Source organism: Cydia pomonella, chromosome 7 (genome assembly GCF_033807575.1).
Source record: "Cydia pomonella isolate Wapato2018A chromosome 7, ilCydPomo1, whole genome shotgun sequence".
Taxonomy (NCBI): Eukaryota; Metazoa; Arthropoda; class Insecta; order Lepidoptera; family Tortricidae; genus Cydia; species Cydia pomonella.
In genome coordinates this window covers 2,779,077-2,794,163 of record NC_084709.1, presented here as the reverse complement: position 1 = coordinate 2,794,163, position 15,087 = coordinate 2,779,077, and the positions used below count along the sequence as shown (strand labels likewise).

Genomic DNA, 15,087 nt, shown 5'->3' with positions numbered 1-15,087 from the left:
TCGCTGTGATACCAATAAGATCTATCTACGATATTCCTAACGTCAAAGTGGCATTGGTTGCCCGAATCGAGCTGCTGTTAATTATACGACATATAAACGATATCTAAATGAGAACTTATAAAAACCTAAACCAGGGCTAAACCAGAAATTATCGTTATCGTATCTCATTCTTCGAATCGGGCCGAATAGCTAATTCTAACAGGATAATGTTTTTTATACAATAAAAATAAACATTTATTTTACTCACCAACTTCATTGTATACAGATTTTTTACAACTGGTTTTGGTTTCTTTCCGTGTAACTAGAACAATATAAGAAATAATTCTTATTTTTAGCAATTCACCCATCATAATAATAAATATAGATTAATATTTTTTTTATCCCATAGCCCAGTATTTAGTCCATCGCTTTCACCCAATAGCCCAGTTCATTTTAGATTCCATCAACTCTCAAATAGTCCTTACACCCTGGCGGGTGCTGCCTCTGCGTGCGTCCCATGACATGGGCAAGGGCAACATCCGCTAGGTATACCCATTACATTTCATTAAAGTGTCAAAAGGGTCTCTACGTGTTGGCTTCGGCTCCGCGCACGCCTCCACCAACACCATTGTTCCGTGATGGGAAAGACAAAGAAATATAGATTAATACATGTATTAATCTATATTTATTATTATTATTGACGACTGGTCTGGCCTAGTGGATAGTGAAGCCGATGGTCCTGGGCTCGAATCCCGGTAAGGGCATTTATTTATTTATTTTAAGGAGTACCAACAGCTACAAAAACATTATGCAGATTTAGGTAACAATACAAAGCCAATTACAGGTACTCACAGATAGAAATGGAATAACAATATAACAACTTTGATTTAAGTAATTATATAATATTATGTATATCGTTGTCTGAGTACCCACAACACAGGCCTTCTAGTTCTAGGGCTTACCGTGGGACTTAGTCAATTTGTTTAAAAATGTCCCTATAATATTTATTTATTTATTATTTGTTTAAAATTGGTCTTTATTTATAGAAAACGTGTTATCTGTCCAAATATACACCTAATACAATCACGTTTAAACGTATTGCTGAAATTCTAACCGTGTCCGAAAAGGTAAATAACATTACACCTACCTCTTTTAGACATGAATGCGTGCTCGGACTAACTTGTACACAATCGAACAATTCCATGACATGAATAAAGTTACAAACGAGATAAAAATATTTTTTACTTTACTTTTTTATTTAAAACTTAATTTGGTTAGAAAATTTAAAAATAAAAGATAAAATATCGAACCTAAATATTTATTAAACCCGCCTTATTTAAAATATGATTTCGTTTTGTGTAGTAATTCCAGAAAAAAGGTAAGTTACCCAAATGATATTAATTCGTTATTGGCTCAAACTGTGTCATACCAACACTTCTCGAGACTGAGGTCTGGAGTTCAAAACCTAGAACGATATCTTTTACACAATTTGTATTTATATACAATAAGTTATTATATTTAATCATATAATATCTTAGTAATTCCAACTCACGACCTCACTATCAAAGAGGGGCTGTTTTCCAGTGTTATCCAATACCACCACGCTAGGATATGCCTAATTAGGTGAAGTATGGCTACTTATCCTCAGGCTGAGATGAGACCAGAGTGGCGTAAATCTCAGAGTAGAAGCAGAGATACAAGAGTTAAGTAGTCGGCCCGATTCGATGATTAAGACACGTTTAAGATATTGGAAAGATCTTTAAAATATCGATAACTTAAACGACATGTCAAAATTGACGTTTATTTCGATTCCGCTGTGATCCCAATAAGATCTATCTACGGTATTTCTAACGTCAAAGTGACATTGGTTGCCCGAATTGAGCTGCTTCTGTCAATTATACGACATACAAGCGATATCTAAATGAGAACGTAACTAAACCAGAACTTATCGTTATCGTATCTCATTCTTCGAATCGGGCCGAGTGTTAGGGACACTTGCGCGTTCCAGGGTTAGCCAACTAATTCTGAGCTAACCGTTTATACTCGTACCTACAGTACAGTTTAACGATGTATGCATGTGACCTATAATAAAAATTGTCCAATATGAAAATGAAATGAAATGAAAATGAAAATAATTTATTTGAAACAACACATAACAATCTTAAAATTAACATTTGACTTTAGTAATTTGTTGTCCTACAGAGGATACCACTCAGCACGTGTCGGAGCACATAGCCCAAGTGGCATTCGGGGTTCTATATGAGATGTCTAGTCGTTCACATGTACTCCACAAGCTGTGTAAGTCAGCTGTATAAGAGCTGTATAGCTTGCTATAATGCTCTTATAGAACCAGTTTGGGCACAAATTAGACAGCCTTAAGTTCACTATGGCTGTACATTAGCAGTATAATAGCAGTTTAAGTAGTAACATCGGACTTAAGGCTGACTAATGGCACTATATGGGACGCAGTGTGAACCATACAACGTACATGAGTGTAATAAAGAGTAACAAGTGGCTAAATACACAGCTATCACAGTTATAAAATCCGACAAAAGTACTCCAGTGCTACCTAAAATTCACGTGGGTCCATTTATATTTCTTTATTTTATTTATTCCTCATTAGTTTGGTTTTTTGTGTGCCATCAGAAACACCGGCGGATATCCTTTGGATAAATTTTATGATAACACGCGGTAAGGTACCGGTAAGGTACCTGTTTTAAATACTTAATAATGTTAAATGCTATGGGAATGCAAGTTTATCGTGAAATGTATACATATTTACAGCTAAAATATTCACGCGCCTCTGTAAAAACGCGATATTCATTTTAAAATATTTAAAACTGGCTGAGAGGAAATCAACAATTTTCAGTTTTTGACATTATATTGGCATTATAATTATACTACGGTAATTAATTATAGCATGAAACCAAAACTCAATCGCTCTATCTGCGTATTTTGTGATAAATCTGCATGATAATTTTGGAGAGTTATTTGGTAAATATTTTAGGTTACGCAGAACAAAATGGTGGAAATGAAATACGGCTATGTGAACTGATATAACTCCAATTTAATGCGGTGAGCGTATAATAGGTTCACATGTGTTCTGTTAGAATGCTGTTACCTATAAAAAGTCCCACATTTGTACCACTACAGAGCCAATGTCTATAAATTTATTCTAATGTGAACTAATGTACAGCTTTAAGATGTAGTTTAGGTCAATTGTGTATCATCGTATAATTCTTTCAATATACTGAAATTTTAGAGATCCGCAATAATAATTATTGTCCGTTAAATCGCCTAGCCCAGGTACTAATAGTCAAGTTTTGCACGCGACGTAATATAAACACACAGCTTGTGGGATAAGTGTAATAGAATATCACATTCACATTCATTTTCAGCTTACAGCAAATTAGAGTAGTACTTGTGGACAAATAAACTGCTATTGATGTTAATGGACAACACATATAATCCTTTTAACAGCCTACAGTGCACATGCGAACCATTTAAACACTTCTGTACAGCTAGTAAAAAAAGGTTATTTTAATGATCACAAACAAGTCCTACTACAGCTACTAGCTGTATAACAGTCTCAAACAAGTAAACATAACAGCTTTTGGCTTTATAAATGACCATGTGTGTTCTATTAAAATGCTAGCTCTACAACATCGTACAAGTAGGCTGTTAAACAGCGGTTGCCGTATCTCTACCCTCCTATAATGCTCTTAGTCAGACGGCTGACTAAAGGATAGTTGTTAGAGTATTATAACACCAACAGTCGTATAAAAGTATAACTCTACCCTCCTATAAGTCCCTTAAACAGGTATAGGTGTTATTAATCGCAATAATGCAGCTTATACATCACGAGTGAACTGTAATAATGCTTCAAGTACACCTGGGAACTAAATGTGTACTCTTAAATGGAGTAAAATGCTACTTGGGAGTGCAACGACGCTGAGCTTCAGTGGACCCTTAAACTTAAAACCTAAATCTTAAAATAGAAATAAATACGTTACAACGTAATAATTGTAAAAACAATGCGGAGGTAGTCTTATAAATAATAACCAGCAAGAACAAAATAAGAACTGTTCAAAAACAGATAGAATGTGAAAAAGATCATTATCAAGGTGTGTAACGCAGCGGCTTACGTGAGCGAATAACTCGCAAACGCGAAGCGGCGCGGCGCGGCGGCCCACGGCATTTGCGTTCGCAATGAGATCGCCCGCATACGACACTTCCATACGTACTTATCAATCAAAGGATTGATTTACCCGCGCCGCTTCGCGTTTGCGAGTCATTCGCTCACGTAAGTGCCACTGCGTAAATACCTGATGAATTCCGCGATCTACGAATGGTTGACTTCTTGATGAGATCCCAGCGACGCACAAACATACGTCGTAACGCCACCACGCGGGCTGTCTTTTGCACTGTAAAATTAAATGTATATTATATTATTGATACATAATTAGAGATTAAACGAACTTACCTGTAAGTGAAGTTCTATCCTAATTATGCGAAGGTTTCGTCCGAAGATATTAGCATAAGAGACACATGTAGTATCGCGTAGCGCATGCCATTTCACACTATTTTGAGAATTTTAAGTTTTTTTTTTTTTTTTTTTGTAAGGTAGATTGCCTACCAGCTCCCAACTGTCTACCTGTACTTCATTTCTTTGAGAGTATAACCAGCAGGTTTGTCATATTTTTACGATCAATGGGGTGTAATACTAGTAAGACAATGCGGAGGGGGGGGGGGGTTGCTAATATCTTCGGACGAAACCTTCGCATAATTAGGATAGAACTTCACTTACAGGTAAGTTCGTTTAATCTCTAATTATACTCGGTTTCGTCCTCTATATTAGCATAAGAGACACATGTAGACTTTTAGAGACAATGATCGTAAAAGTATGAGCAATAGAATGAAATACCTTAAGGTACCTACCTACTCATAAATCATTATTTATTGATTTACTTTATAAATGGATGTTTACATTGATTGAGTATGTATGTATATATATTGACTAGGAGGTAATCTTTATTACTTAATATAATCTTTGAGATTTACTTAACATTTCAATATATTTAACTTCTCATGATTGTTAAGCCAAAGCAATCATCGTCATTTGGATCAACAGAACCATTATAATTTTTTGATTTCTAATATTTTTAGTCTTTTGTAAATATGAGTTAACTGTTCTTGTCGGACAAATCTCTGGCTTCCCATTAAAAAACGGCATGATCAGTAATGGTTGTGTAGAACCGATTCACAATGTTTTAATTAGATCTGGGTTTTAATTTTATCTGAGATATTTCAATATAACATGTTTTAATATTAGCCAGTGTTTGTACTCTATGAGCTGTTAATGTTATGACAGTCGAAAGTGTTATTAATTTTTTAAGGTATCTGCCCGTGAGTTAAATCTTCATTGGGACACCATTTTGCCAAAAAGTATTAACACGATTGATGGATCCCAAGTTTCATTATATTTAGGAAGCGGAGGTCTAGAGCGAAATACTCCTTTTAAAATCGCTTTAAATCATCGATATCGGAGAGTTTTTGTTAGCAATCAGTGAGAGGGCAGATCTATAAAAATTTAATTTTACATATTAGGCACCATTAGAAAACAAAATTGTTAAAAATCGTAATTATGATTTTCTGGAATTTATATATTAAAAATTTTCTTTATACAATAAATTTACCTATTTTTAAAACACCCTTCATACTGTTTATATGAATTAATAGATAATGAATATAATAGTATATGCGTCGAAGATGGTGGGATACCACTTCTTAGCATCGCTTCGCGGATAAATTTCTCCCGGCGGCTGGAAGTAGCGGACAAAATGAAATTATTAGTTGCATCCAGTAATAAAAGTTTTGTAACTAATAAACTTTTGAAAAGTGGATACCATGGCTGTGTGAGCCTCGTGGAAACATCATTATACCTCTGGCTTTATCGTAAGTAATTTTTCTTAATGATTTTAAATGAATGGGAGAAAGGCATAGAAGTAAAAGTTAAACCAGAAGACTGTAAATGCATTTATCGTATACGCGTCGGGGTCTAAGGGCTAAGCCAAAATATATGAAACGGGTATTTGGTATTTATTTACAGCCAAATTCATTTACAATATTTTTAAAATGCGTAGTTAGCAAGTTCCCACTCTGTATCAGGATGACTCCTGATTCGCTATAAAATGATCCGCCAGAGCGAATACGTATATGAGGCGAACACAAATAGTTTTTCATTTCGCAATATTGCCAAAGTTGCTTAGTGATTTCTGTCAAATGAGGGAACTGAATGCCTCTCATTCGATTAAATACTCGTATTATTAATGCGATGAAGAATTTGTTTATTGTACAAGTTCCTAAATTATAATTTTAGACTTATAAATCCCGACATAATTCCTAGCTGAATTATATGGTTTTTGATTGCATCTGTCACGTCTGCATTACATGGACCTCTTGCCTTCTGTTCTCATCATGCTACCCCCCACCCAGTAGTTGAGGCATCAGAGAAAATTTCTGTATAGTAATAATTGGTTTTGATTTTACAACTAGAATTTTCTATTTTATTTTCCTACATTTCAAAGTCAACGGGTAAGTTGTTTGGGATAGTCATGAAGATATTGTAATTGTCTTGATTTTTTTTTTTTTTTTAGTTCAATAATTTGAAAAATTTCGTATAATGCCAGCCATATTCGACGGCTGGACATGCAAATGTTAGAAGATCTACAAAACTTGCGAAATCTATTTTTTGTATCGTTTAACTGTAGAGAGATTTTTAATTTCATTATTTTTTTTTTATTTTAGTATTTTATCTTTGGTAAGGTAACTTCCAGTTAATCAGACTTTATTATATATCCCAAAAACTTGCAAAACTTTGAAGGGTCAACAAGGATTGCTCTTTTCTTTATTTATAATAAAGCCTCGAGAAGTAAGAAGATTTTTGGTATTTTTTAAGAAATTAATCATAATCTTTACCGATAACCAATAAGTCATCACGACATAAGGTAGATAGGTAACCACATGACCTTACCAACTTTACTACTGGTTTCATCACTTTTGTGAAAACAAAAGGAGCACTGTTTAACCCGAACGAAAGGACATTAAATTCGAAGATATTATTTTCAAATTGGAATCTGAAGTATTTTTTGTCATTTTTGTGTATTTTAATATGGAAATAAGCACTCTTTCAATCTAATGTGCTTTGATAGCAGTCCTTTGAAATTAACTTTAAAGCAGTGCTCAAATCCTCCAAATTGAAATGAGGTGTATCTATGAATTTATTCAAAGATTTAAGATTTATAATAAATCGCAATTTTCCATTCAATTTTGTTATAAGAAAAAATAGGCGACAAAAAATGATCGACGTGCGCCTCACGTTGTGAGATTGCTCCAATTGACAGTCATTGTCAGATAGATTCACGTATATGATTTTTCTTGATTGGAGTAGTTTCTTGTACTTGGTGATACTATTTGTGAAACTGGTTAAGAAAATGGAATTTTATAAGCCTTGATAAGACAAGACAATACTAGAGGATCATCTGTGAGCATTAGCTATTGAGTATAAAACTTAGCTAATCTACCTCCTGGTATTACCGTTGTTAACGATGTCTGTGGCTCGTCGATGTCGTGGCCCAGGTGCTGCAGGGCCGCTGACGTATCGAGTTCGCACGACGCGGTTTCTTGATGCGAGCTGGACTCGGTTCCAGTTCAAATTTTGATTTGTATGAGGTATATTAGGCTTTTTAGCCTGAGCTTTAGGCACCGGAATCTTAAAGTCTGCTCTAGATATAGTAATGGCTTGAGCCGATTGCATAGTGTCAGCCAAGTTTTCGCTAAATAAAAACTTGTCCATTTTAGTATTTTGCAGCACACCGTCATTTCTTTCTTCATGGCGTGCATTTAAAAATAATGTTTGGTAATGGTATTTGCATGTTGACAATCACATAAGATTTTACTTGAAACTATCAAAAGTTTCAGTAAAGGTGTATAATTATCTTTACTTGACATAACGAGCGTTATAGCCTTTCTTAGGCAGCTTATAGCAGAGGTAAGTTGTTTTTGTTTAGTTTTCTCAATAGCTTTGTCGCGTTTATCAGAACTTATCAGGTGTCAAATATCTCTCTTTGGATTATTTGCGCAACTCTTTCGTTAATACGTTTATTGCACAATGTTCTGATCTAATCAATACATAGTATTTCCATCAAATTATCATCTAACGCTTCTTCTGTTTCAGGTAACGGCTGGTTAGTGTTCTCGATGACGGGAGTAGCTGTAGAGTCTAGGAACGACGCGGTAGGAGCAGCTGATGCAGCAAGATTAGCTGGCGCGGCAGGAGCCGGTTGCGGGTCTACTGGCGGCGCGATGGCGGCATGCCTCGACATGGCGGCCACAGGCGGAGAAACGTCATAGAATATGGAACTTGTATCTGTCTGGTTCAACCCCGAAAATTGCTGTGCCGCTGACGCATCATAGGTTTCATCCTCAGGAATCACCCAAGCGTCTAAAAGATCCGTGTCTGAGAAGGAGCCACAGCCTTATCTCCACGGTGTAGTATAAAAACTGTGTAAGTGGCAGTCGCAAGTATATTGAACAAGAACTGCCCCCGAACACCCCGAGAGTTGCTGTGCCGGTGACGCATCATAGGTATCATCCTCAAGAATCACCCATGCGTCTAAAAGGTCCGTGTCTGTGAAGGAGACACAGCCTTATGTCCAAGGTGTAGTATAATAACTATGTAAGTGGCAGTCGCAAGTTTATTTAACAAGAACTGCCCCCGAACTGTTATTCCACACTTTTTAGTGTACTACGACCATTGTACGTGATACTAAAATAAACACGTATAAAAAAATGTAACGTATTTTTATTCACAAGTTAAATTATTGACTGAACAGTCCCATTGCATAGCAAGTACTGTCCGTAGCCGTAACTGTGCTGTTTACGTTTATATATTGCTTTCCTATATACACTGTACTTGTACATGAAGAAATGATTAACTTTATTCAAGAAGAAACAGTCCCATTGTACTGCCCGCAACTCGAATATAAAAGTAGGTTGGCAACTACGTGCAAAATCCGATAATAAAATTAAATACTTAAACGTTTAAGGTTTAAAGTTACATTTGTTTATTAATTGAACTGCTATTCGTGTTTTATTTTATTATTATAATTTATATATATATATATATATATATATATATATATATATATATATATATAAACACGACCAATTTTATAATCAGTTCATTCTGCTATTCATAAGCAAATAAGTTTTAGAATGCTGTTTATGTAAATCTTAACACAATTAAAATAAGGTTGCCTATCGCATACCTGAGTCATCCTGCGAGTTCGATGAGTCACGATGTTTGTCGTAATTTCTTCTAAAGCCGTTGGATTTTCTTTAAAAGATAATCGTAACTATCCTTATCCTTTGCACGATTACGTTTAGGCATCTTAAAACGTTAATCACTGATATTTAATCACTCTAAACACGGGAGCGCGGTGTGAAACGGCGGGGCACTAAAAAGCGAATGAAGTACAGGTAGACAGTTGGGAGCTGGTAGGCAATCTACCTTACAAAAAAAAAAAAAAAAAAACTTAAAATTCTCAAAATAGTGTGAAATGGCATGCGCTACGCGATACTACATGTGTCTCTTATGCTAATATAGAGGACGAAACCGAGTATAATATACAGTAATGAAGGTTTCTCAGCGCACCATGGAGCAGTGAGTACTCTCGCCATGAAGTTGATAGATCGCATCAAAAATACTAAACTACGGCATAAAACTCATTTTTTTTTTACATGTGGTGTGGGATAAAGCAATCCTGTGGTAGGGCACAGCACAGCGGATGTCAGTCCAGATCTAGAGCATAGCCCAACTGGGGAAGTACCTGCACCTTACAAACAACCGCAGCCAAATAACACTAGACCCTACTCATAGTGTTGTATTCCTACCGGTAAGGCTGCCAGAGATCAACAAGGGTGCGGCATGTTAGGGTCGCCTGTCGTATTTCCGGACCGATACGACCTTCTAACCTTGAATGAAAGAGCTTACTCCCATCTTAAGCGCTGTCAAGTCACTTACAACCCCTCTGGTGTTGCGGGTGTCCATGGGCGACGGTAATCGGTCTGTTTTTTTGCCTCCTAAATCATAAGAAAATAATTGGGTCCCACAAAATAGAACCCGCAGTCGCTGGAAACCTGGACGGCTCCCAAGGCTCTCAATTATAGTTCAATATTAAGTTATTAACCCGAATATATTCGTTCAGGTTTGGTTATTATTTGAATGTGGTGTTTAGTTCAGGCTGTGTGGCAGAGATCACTTTTTAGCGATAAGACCACCTGTTGTTACCTGGCTCTCTTTTCCTTTAAAATTTATTTGTAGTTTTACATGTATGTACCTAAAATGTATAATTGTTGGTGCAATAAAAAATATTTACTTACTTCATTAGTGATTATACATTAAATGATTTTTTCGATTACCAATAATTGCACTTAATTAAGTTCAGAAAACAATAACAAAAATTACATAACATATTGTGTAAATGACTCGATCTCCTCTTGAGTAAACTGTTTGCTGTGGGATGTTTTCCAGGCATAGTACGATTTATCGACCACATACGCGCCATTTGAATTTCAACTTTAGCATTTCGATTTAAGGTGCAAATTAGATTACACTTTCAGGAAATGTGACTTGTCTTCAAATGAATCATTAAAGCTGGATTAATTGGAATATATTTGGATTTTTGAGAAAATCTTGTAGATTGGTGCGGCCTGGAAAACGGTTAAGTACGAGAATGTTAAATTTGGCTTGTTAAGTTTGTGTTACCTTTCTTTTCATTTTTGCTGGGAAATGTGCAGACGGACCCACTGCACGGATTCGATGTCATTGTTTCTTTTGATGGCATTTCATCTGCAATAAAATAATCTAAATGTGAAAAACTCGTGCTTTAAAATCGTGTTTATGAGATTGTTGAATGTTCACAGCTAATGGCTAGGAGTCACAGGAATCCCGACGTCGAAAAACTACCTACACAAAATTGAAGTTACTTATATTCTTATTTTAAAATAGCATGCTTAAAATACATAAATCTTGGCATGTATTTACGTAACATGTATCTAATAATTCCATAAAACATACATGTCTGGTAGATTCGGTTTCGCTACTAAGAATTATGGCACTAATTTCATTTTATTACAATTTCTATAGCGTATCCGAACGTTCCAGAAAACTATCCCGACACACGAGAGGTTAATACAAAAATCTCATATCACTTGTATGGTCCCCCGAAGAAATGGACGGGCTGTAAGTGCTCGTATCATTCTAATTCACCGGACAGCCTTGGCACCAGACACTTATCGGTGACCAGCGACGAGCAGCTATACCCTACAGAGCTTGCTAGGGGCTGGTAGAATTGGGGCATGTACACAGTGCTGCCGCCTGAGCGCTGGGATATTGACGATGGACTCGCATTCAGCTCGTTTCATATACCCACACTCGTATTTTAATGCTTCTGGTAAGCTTTTGGTGACCTCAGTTAGTTAATAGCGACCAGGTTAGTGTTTCGAAACGCCGCAAGTTCGAGTCTTTGTCAAAAGTGAATTTGTCCATTTTTCCTTTAACGTAAAAATACCATACTCACTACTTGTATGGTCCCCCGAAGAAATGGACGGGCTGTAAGTGCTCGTATCATCGTATTTCACCGGATAGCCTGGGCACCAGATACCCTTATCGGTGACCAGCGACGGGCAGCTTTGCCCTACGGAGCTCGCTAGGGGCTGGTGGTAGGCTTCTGGCATGTTGTACACAGTGCTGCCGCCTGAGCGCTTTGATATTGACGATCGAACTGTGAAATAGATGTTTAGTAGAATTGATAACAGCTTTTCCTTGTTTTGGAAATTCGTTGAGAGTAAAACTAAGTTTTCAATCATATGCTATACTAAAAGTAGCCACGGAAAAAGTTAAACGAAACTTTTCTAGTTAATTTAATATAAGTATCTTTATTATATTGTATGCTCCGGTAAAATTTTGATCTTACATGATTCAGTTGAATGTTCCCTACATTGGCACTGATCAGCTCAATCATATTAAAGGTGTGAAATGGATTCAGGAGTCTGGCAGCTGTTCGTATGATCTTATAGTGAAACTCGCTTCGCTCGTATGATAAAAACACGATCGTATTTTAAAACCTCTCATTATGCATCAGTTGCATAAACTAATATTACCTATATATCTTGTGTGTTATTATATAAATGCGAAAGTAACTCTGTCTGTCTATCTGTCTGTCTGTTACCTCTTCAACCGTTATATAGATTCAGATGAAACTTGGTCTGGAGGTAGCTTGTGGCCCCGGTATAGACCATGTCATTCACGAAGATATGTACCTTGACTTCTAATGTCATGTTAATAAAGGTTAGATTGGGTGACACGAACTAATACACAAGGTAGTTTTTATCAATCATCACTGTTCTACGCAGTCGAAGGTTTATCTTTCTAAAAACAAGGAAATGTCTCACCAGCTGTTCCATAATCGATAGTCTGTTGGACGATTTCGGATGAGCAGTAGTACTTAACATTTGAATACATAGACGAAGATCAGTTCGAAGATTTCGGATGAACAGAGTAGTACCATTTGGATACATAGACGAAGATCAGCTCGAAGAACACTGGGAGGCTTTTTATTTCTTTCTGAAATAGGTAATCATCATAACTTTCATTATAATAATAAAAACAGCAGGCCAGCTTGTGGCGAGCTGTTGGGGAGTAGGGACCCCACAGATCCGAGGACTCCCGAGAGTTGGTCAGGGTCTCCGTCTCCGGCGTATCTTCGTCGGTAGGAGTGGACCCCAAGGGGACCCGGAGGAGTCTCAGCTCTGACTTGCCTTCATTGGTCGTCCAAAGAAAAGTTAGAGCTATACATACATATAGTGGAAGTGAAACATGCATACGCGACAAGTTGGCACAGTGGCTCAGCCACTGGGTAGAAAGCGGCGTATACCTCTCGACACCCCTGAGCTGCTCACACCGGCTCCAGGTCGTCTTCACGACGGCAGTTTCAGGGGCAAATGTAGTGAGCGGCAAGTCACCGCCTGACTCGACAACTAGTGAAAACATTGTAATGGCAGATACCCCGACATCTTTGCAATAACCCAGTCTCATTGTCCACCCAAATTTCAATCCATAGACCATTATACTGTTCATTTTTTCTACGACCGGTTCATGGGTGTCTATTGATGCTCCTGTGAACGGGGTCCAGCAGGCGTTCCACATGACATTAAAGCTCTCCAAGGGGCCGCTACGTGTTGGTTCTATATCCCTAGGCAAGCCTATCAAAAGACCGGGATTTATAGGCCCGTGAAATCTAAGAGATACGAATTATAATACCTAAATCATTTTAGTATTTCAAGCAAGTTACGCTCATATCGTGGTCAGGCAACTTAATTCTAACATATGTGTTAGTATTTATACCTAGATTTTATTTTACATGTATAAGCTATTTCTTGTTATCAGATGAGTACAGCACGTGTAGCCGACTGCAGCGTAGCAAATAAGGACAGTCGAGCCTATCCCCTATCATCTTCATGATGATGTTGGGGCTGGCGCGTATCCGGCTCACCAGGGATGCGGCCCTCCTACTTGTAGTGTCATAGAAACATTGGACCTTGGCTTCGGCTAACATCTCTGATGCGCTACAGAAGCGCGGCAGCCCCATCAATACCCGGGACTCGTTATTATACTGGACGCGGAGGGCTTCATAGGCCCGTTTTATATATGAAAGCCACATCATAGACAAAACCAGAACTTTTGGTCTCAAGCTTGTAGATACACTCTCATACTGATTTAGTACCGTGAAACCACCCAATTATAGGTATCCCAAATTTTTACAAGTATAGTACAAAACGAACTGTAACTTACAAGCATGTCTTCGGTCAAGTGATATTTACGGTAGGCGATAGTTTTTATCAGAGGGTCGACTCATTGGGCAGGTAGTAGGCAGGCAGCCAAAGTGGTCAAAAACCTTCAACCCATTTTTGTTGGGATATAAATAAGTAAATGTTAAGATATATTTGGCCACTTCTGCGTTCAGTATCTATTTGATGCTGACTGTATTCGAGTCTAGTCTGTAAAAGTACCAATATGGTCGTACGTCTGGTACCCAAGATAAAAAGCAATTATTACAGTATACATTCAAATAAACCTCTTATTTTGATTGCGAACGAATCCATTCGAATGTTTGGATTTAATTGGAGCTAAAATCCTAAAACAATATGAAACCGAATCAAACTTTTTGCCCTCTGTCAATAATAGACCGTGCGCATTTGAGAGTGTACCTGCGTCACTTTGTCGCCAAAAATGAAAAATTTAATAAGATATAGGACGATTCACGAAAACCGACGCGGATTTTCTATGAAAATGTTGAAATATCAGTACAAATCTCGCGCCAGTCATTAGTTTACCTATATTGAGGACGGTGCGAAGTGGATAGGAAAAAGTCAGAAACAAAATCCTGGGCTCCAAAGCAGCAGCTGAGGAGGCAGCCCGATTAAACGCTAAGAAGAGAGACGTACGTGAGTACGGAATGGAGGCACGTATTCGGTGATAATATGGTTCGATTAACATCAGTAAGGTCAGTGCGCAGAAGACTATACGTAAAGGAAGACCGTGTACAAGCTCTTTTATCGCCTTTAACTCAAAGCATTGCGGTGCGTTTGCAGGTCATTTAACTCTTGTATTTGGACATTTACTACACTTACAGAAGGTCGGTAGAGCAGAAGGAGTTAAGATCTTCTTTTCTGACTAGGAGCGATGCACGACTGCACGTATACAAATACGTTAACTTCTCGCCCTATGATGCTCTTCCCAGCAATACATTATAGGTTTATGGCGGGGATCCCCACACTGAACTTACCACGAAATTAAATAAATTAATTAGACGTAAATCTCTAGATCACATTTTTATACTTACTGTATGGGTATGAGTTTGGTTCCTTAAACTGACTAAAGTTAACTCTAAGAAAACATTTAGACGAAGTAAACTACACTTGACTGAGTTTTTTTTTGTATTTTTGTTGCTTTATTTCATTTTATGTTAATGAAATAAAACAATA

The 15,087-nt window shown here is 37.2% G+C and overlaps 1 protein-coding gene across 3 annotated transcripts in view; it reads right to left on the bottom strand.

Moving 5' to 3' along the window:
* Window positions 1-15,077, bottom strand: part of LOC133519600 (uncharacterized) — a 79,782-nt gene extending 64,705 nt beyond the window's left edge. For 2 of the 3 annotated variants that reach the window (XM_061853626.1, XM_061853628.1), the window contains exons 1-4: window positions 11,622-11,937; window positions 10,808-10,891; window positions 4,305-4,403; window positions 248-301 (exon numbers count right to left, since the gene is read on the bottom strand). In XM_061853626.1, the coding sequence (XP_061709610.1) occupies window positions 248-301; window positions 4,305-4,403; window positions 10,808-10,891; window positions 11,622-11,910 (526 nt within the window). In that variant the 5' untranslated portion in view covers window positions 11,911-11,937. Of the gene's footprint in view, window positions 1-247; window positions 302-4,304; window positions 4,404-10,807; window positions 10,892-11,621; window positions 11,938-12,495; window positions 12,668-14,945 lie in introns of those variants that run through there. The other variant, XM_061853627.1, reaches the window with a different exon arrangement.
* Window positions 15,078-15,087: the final 10 nt, after the last annotated feature.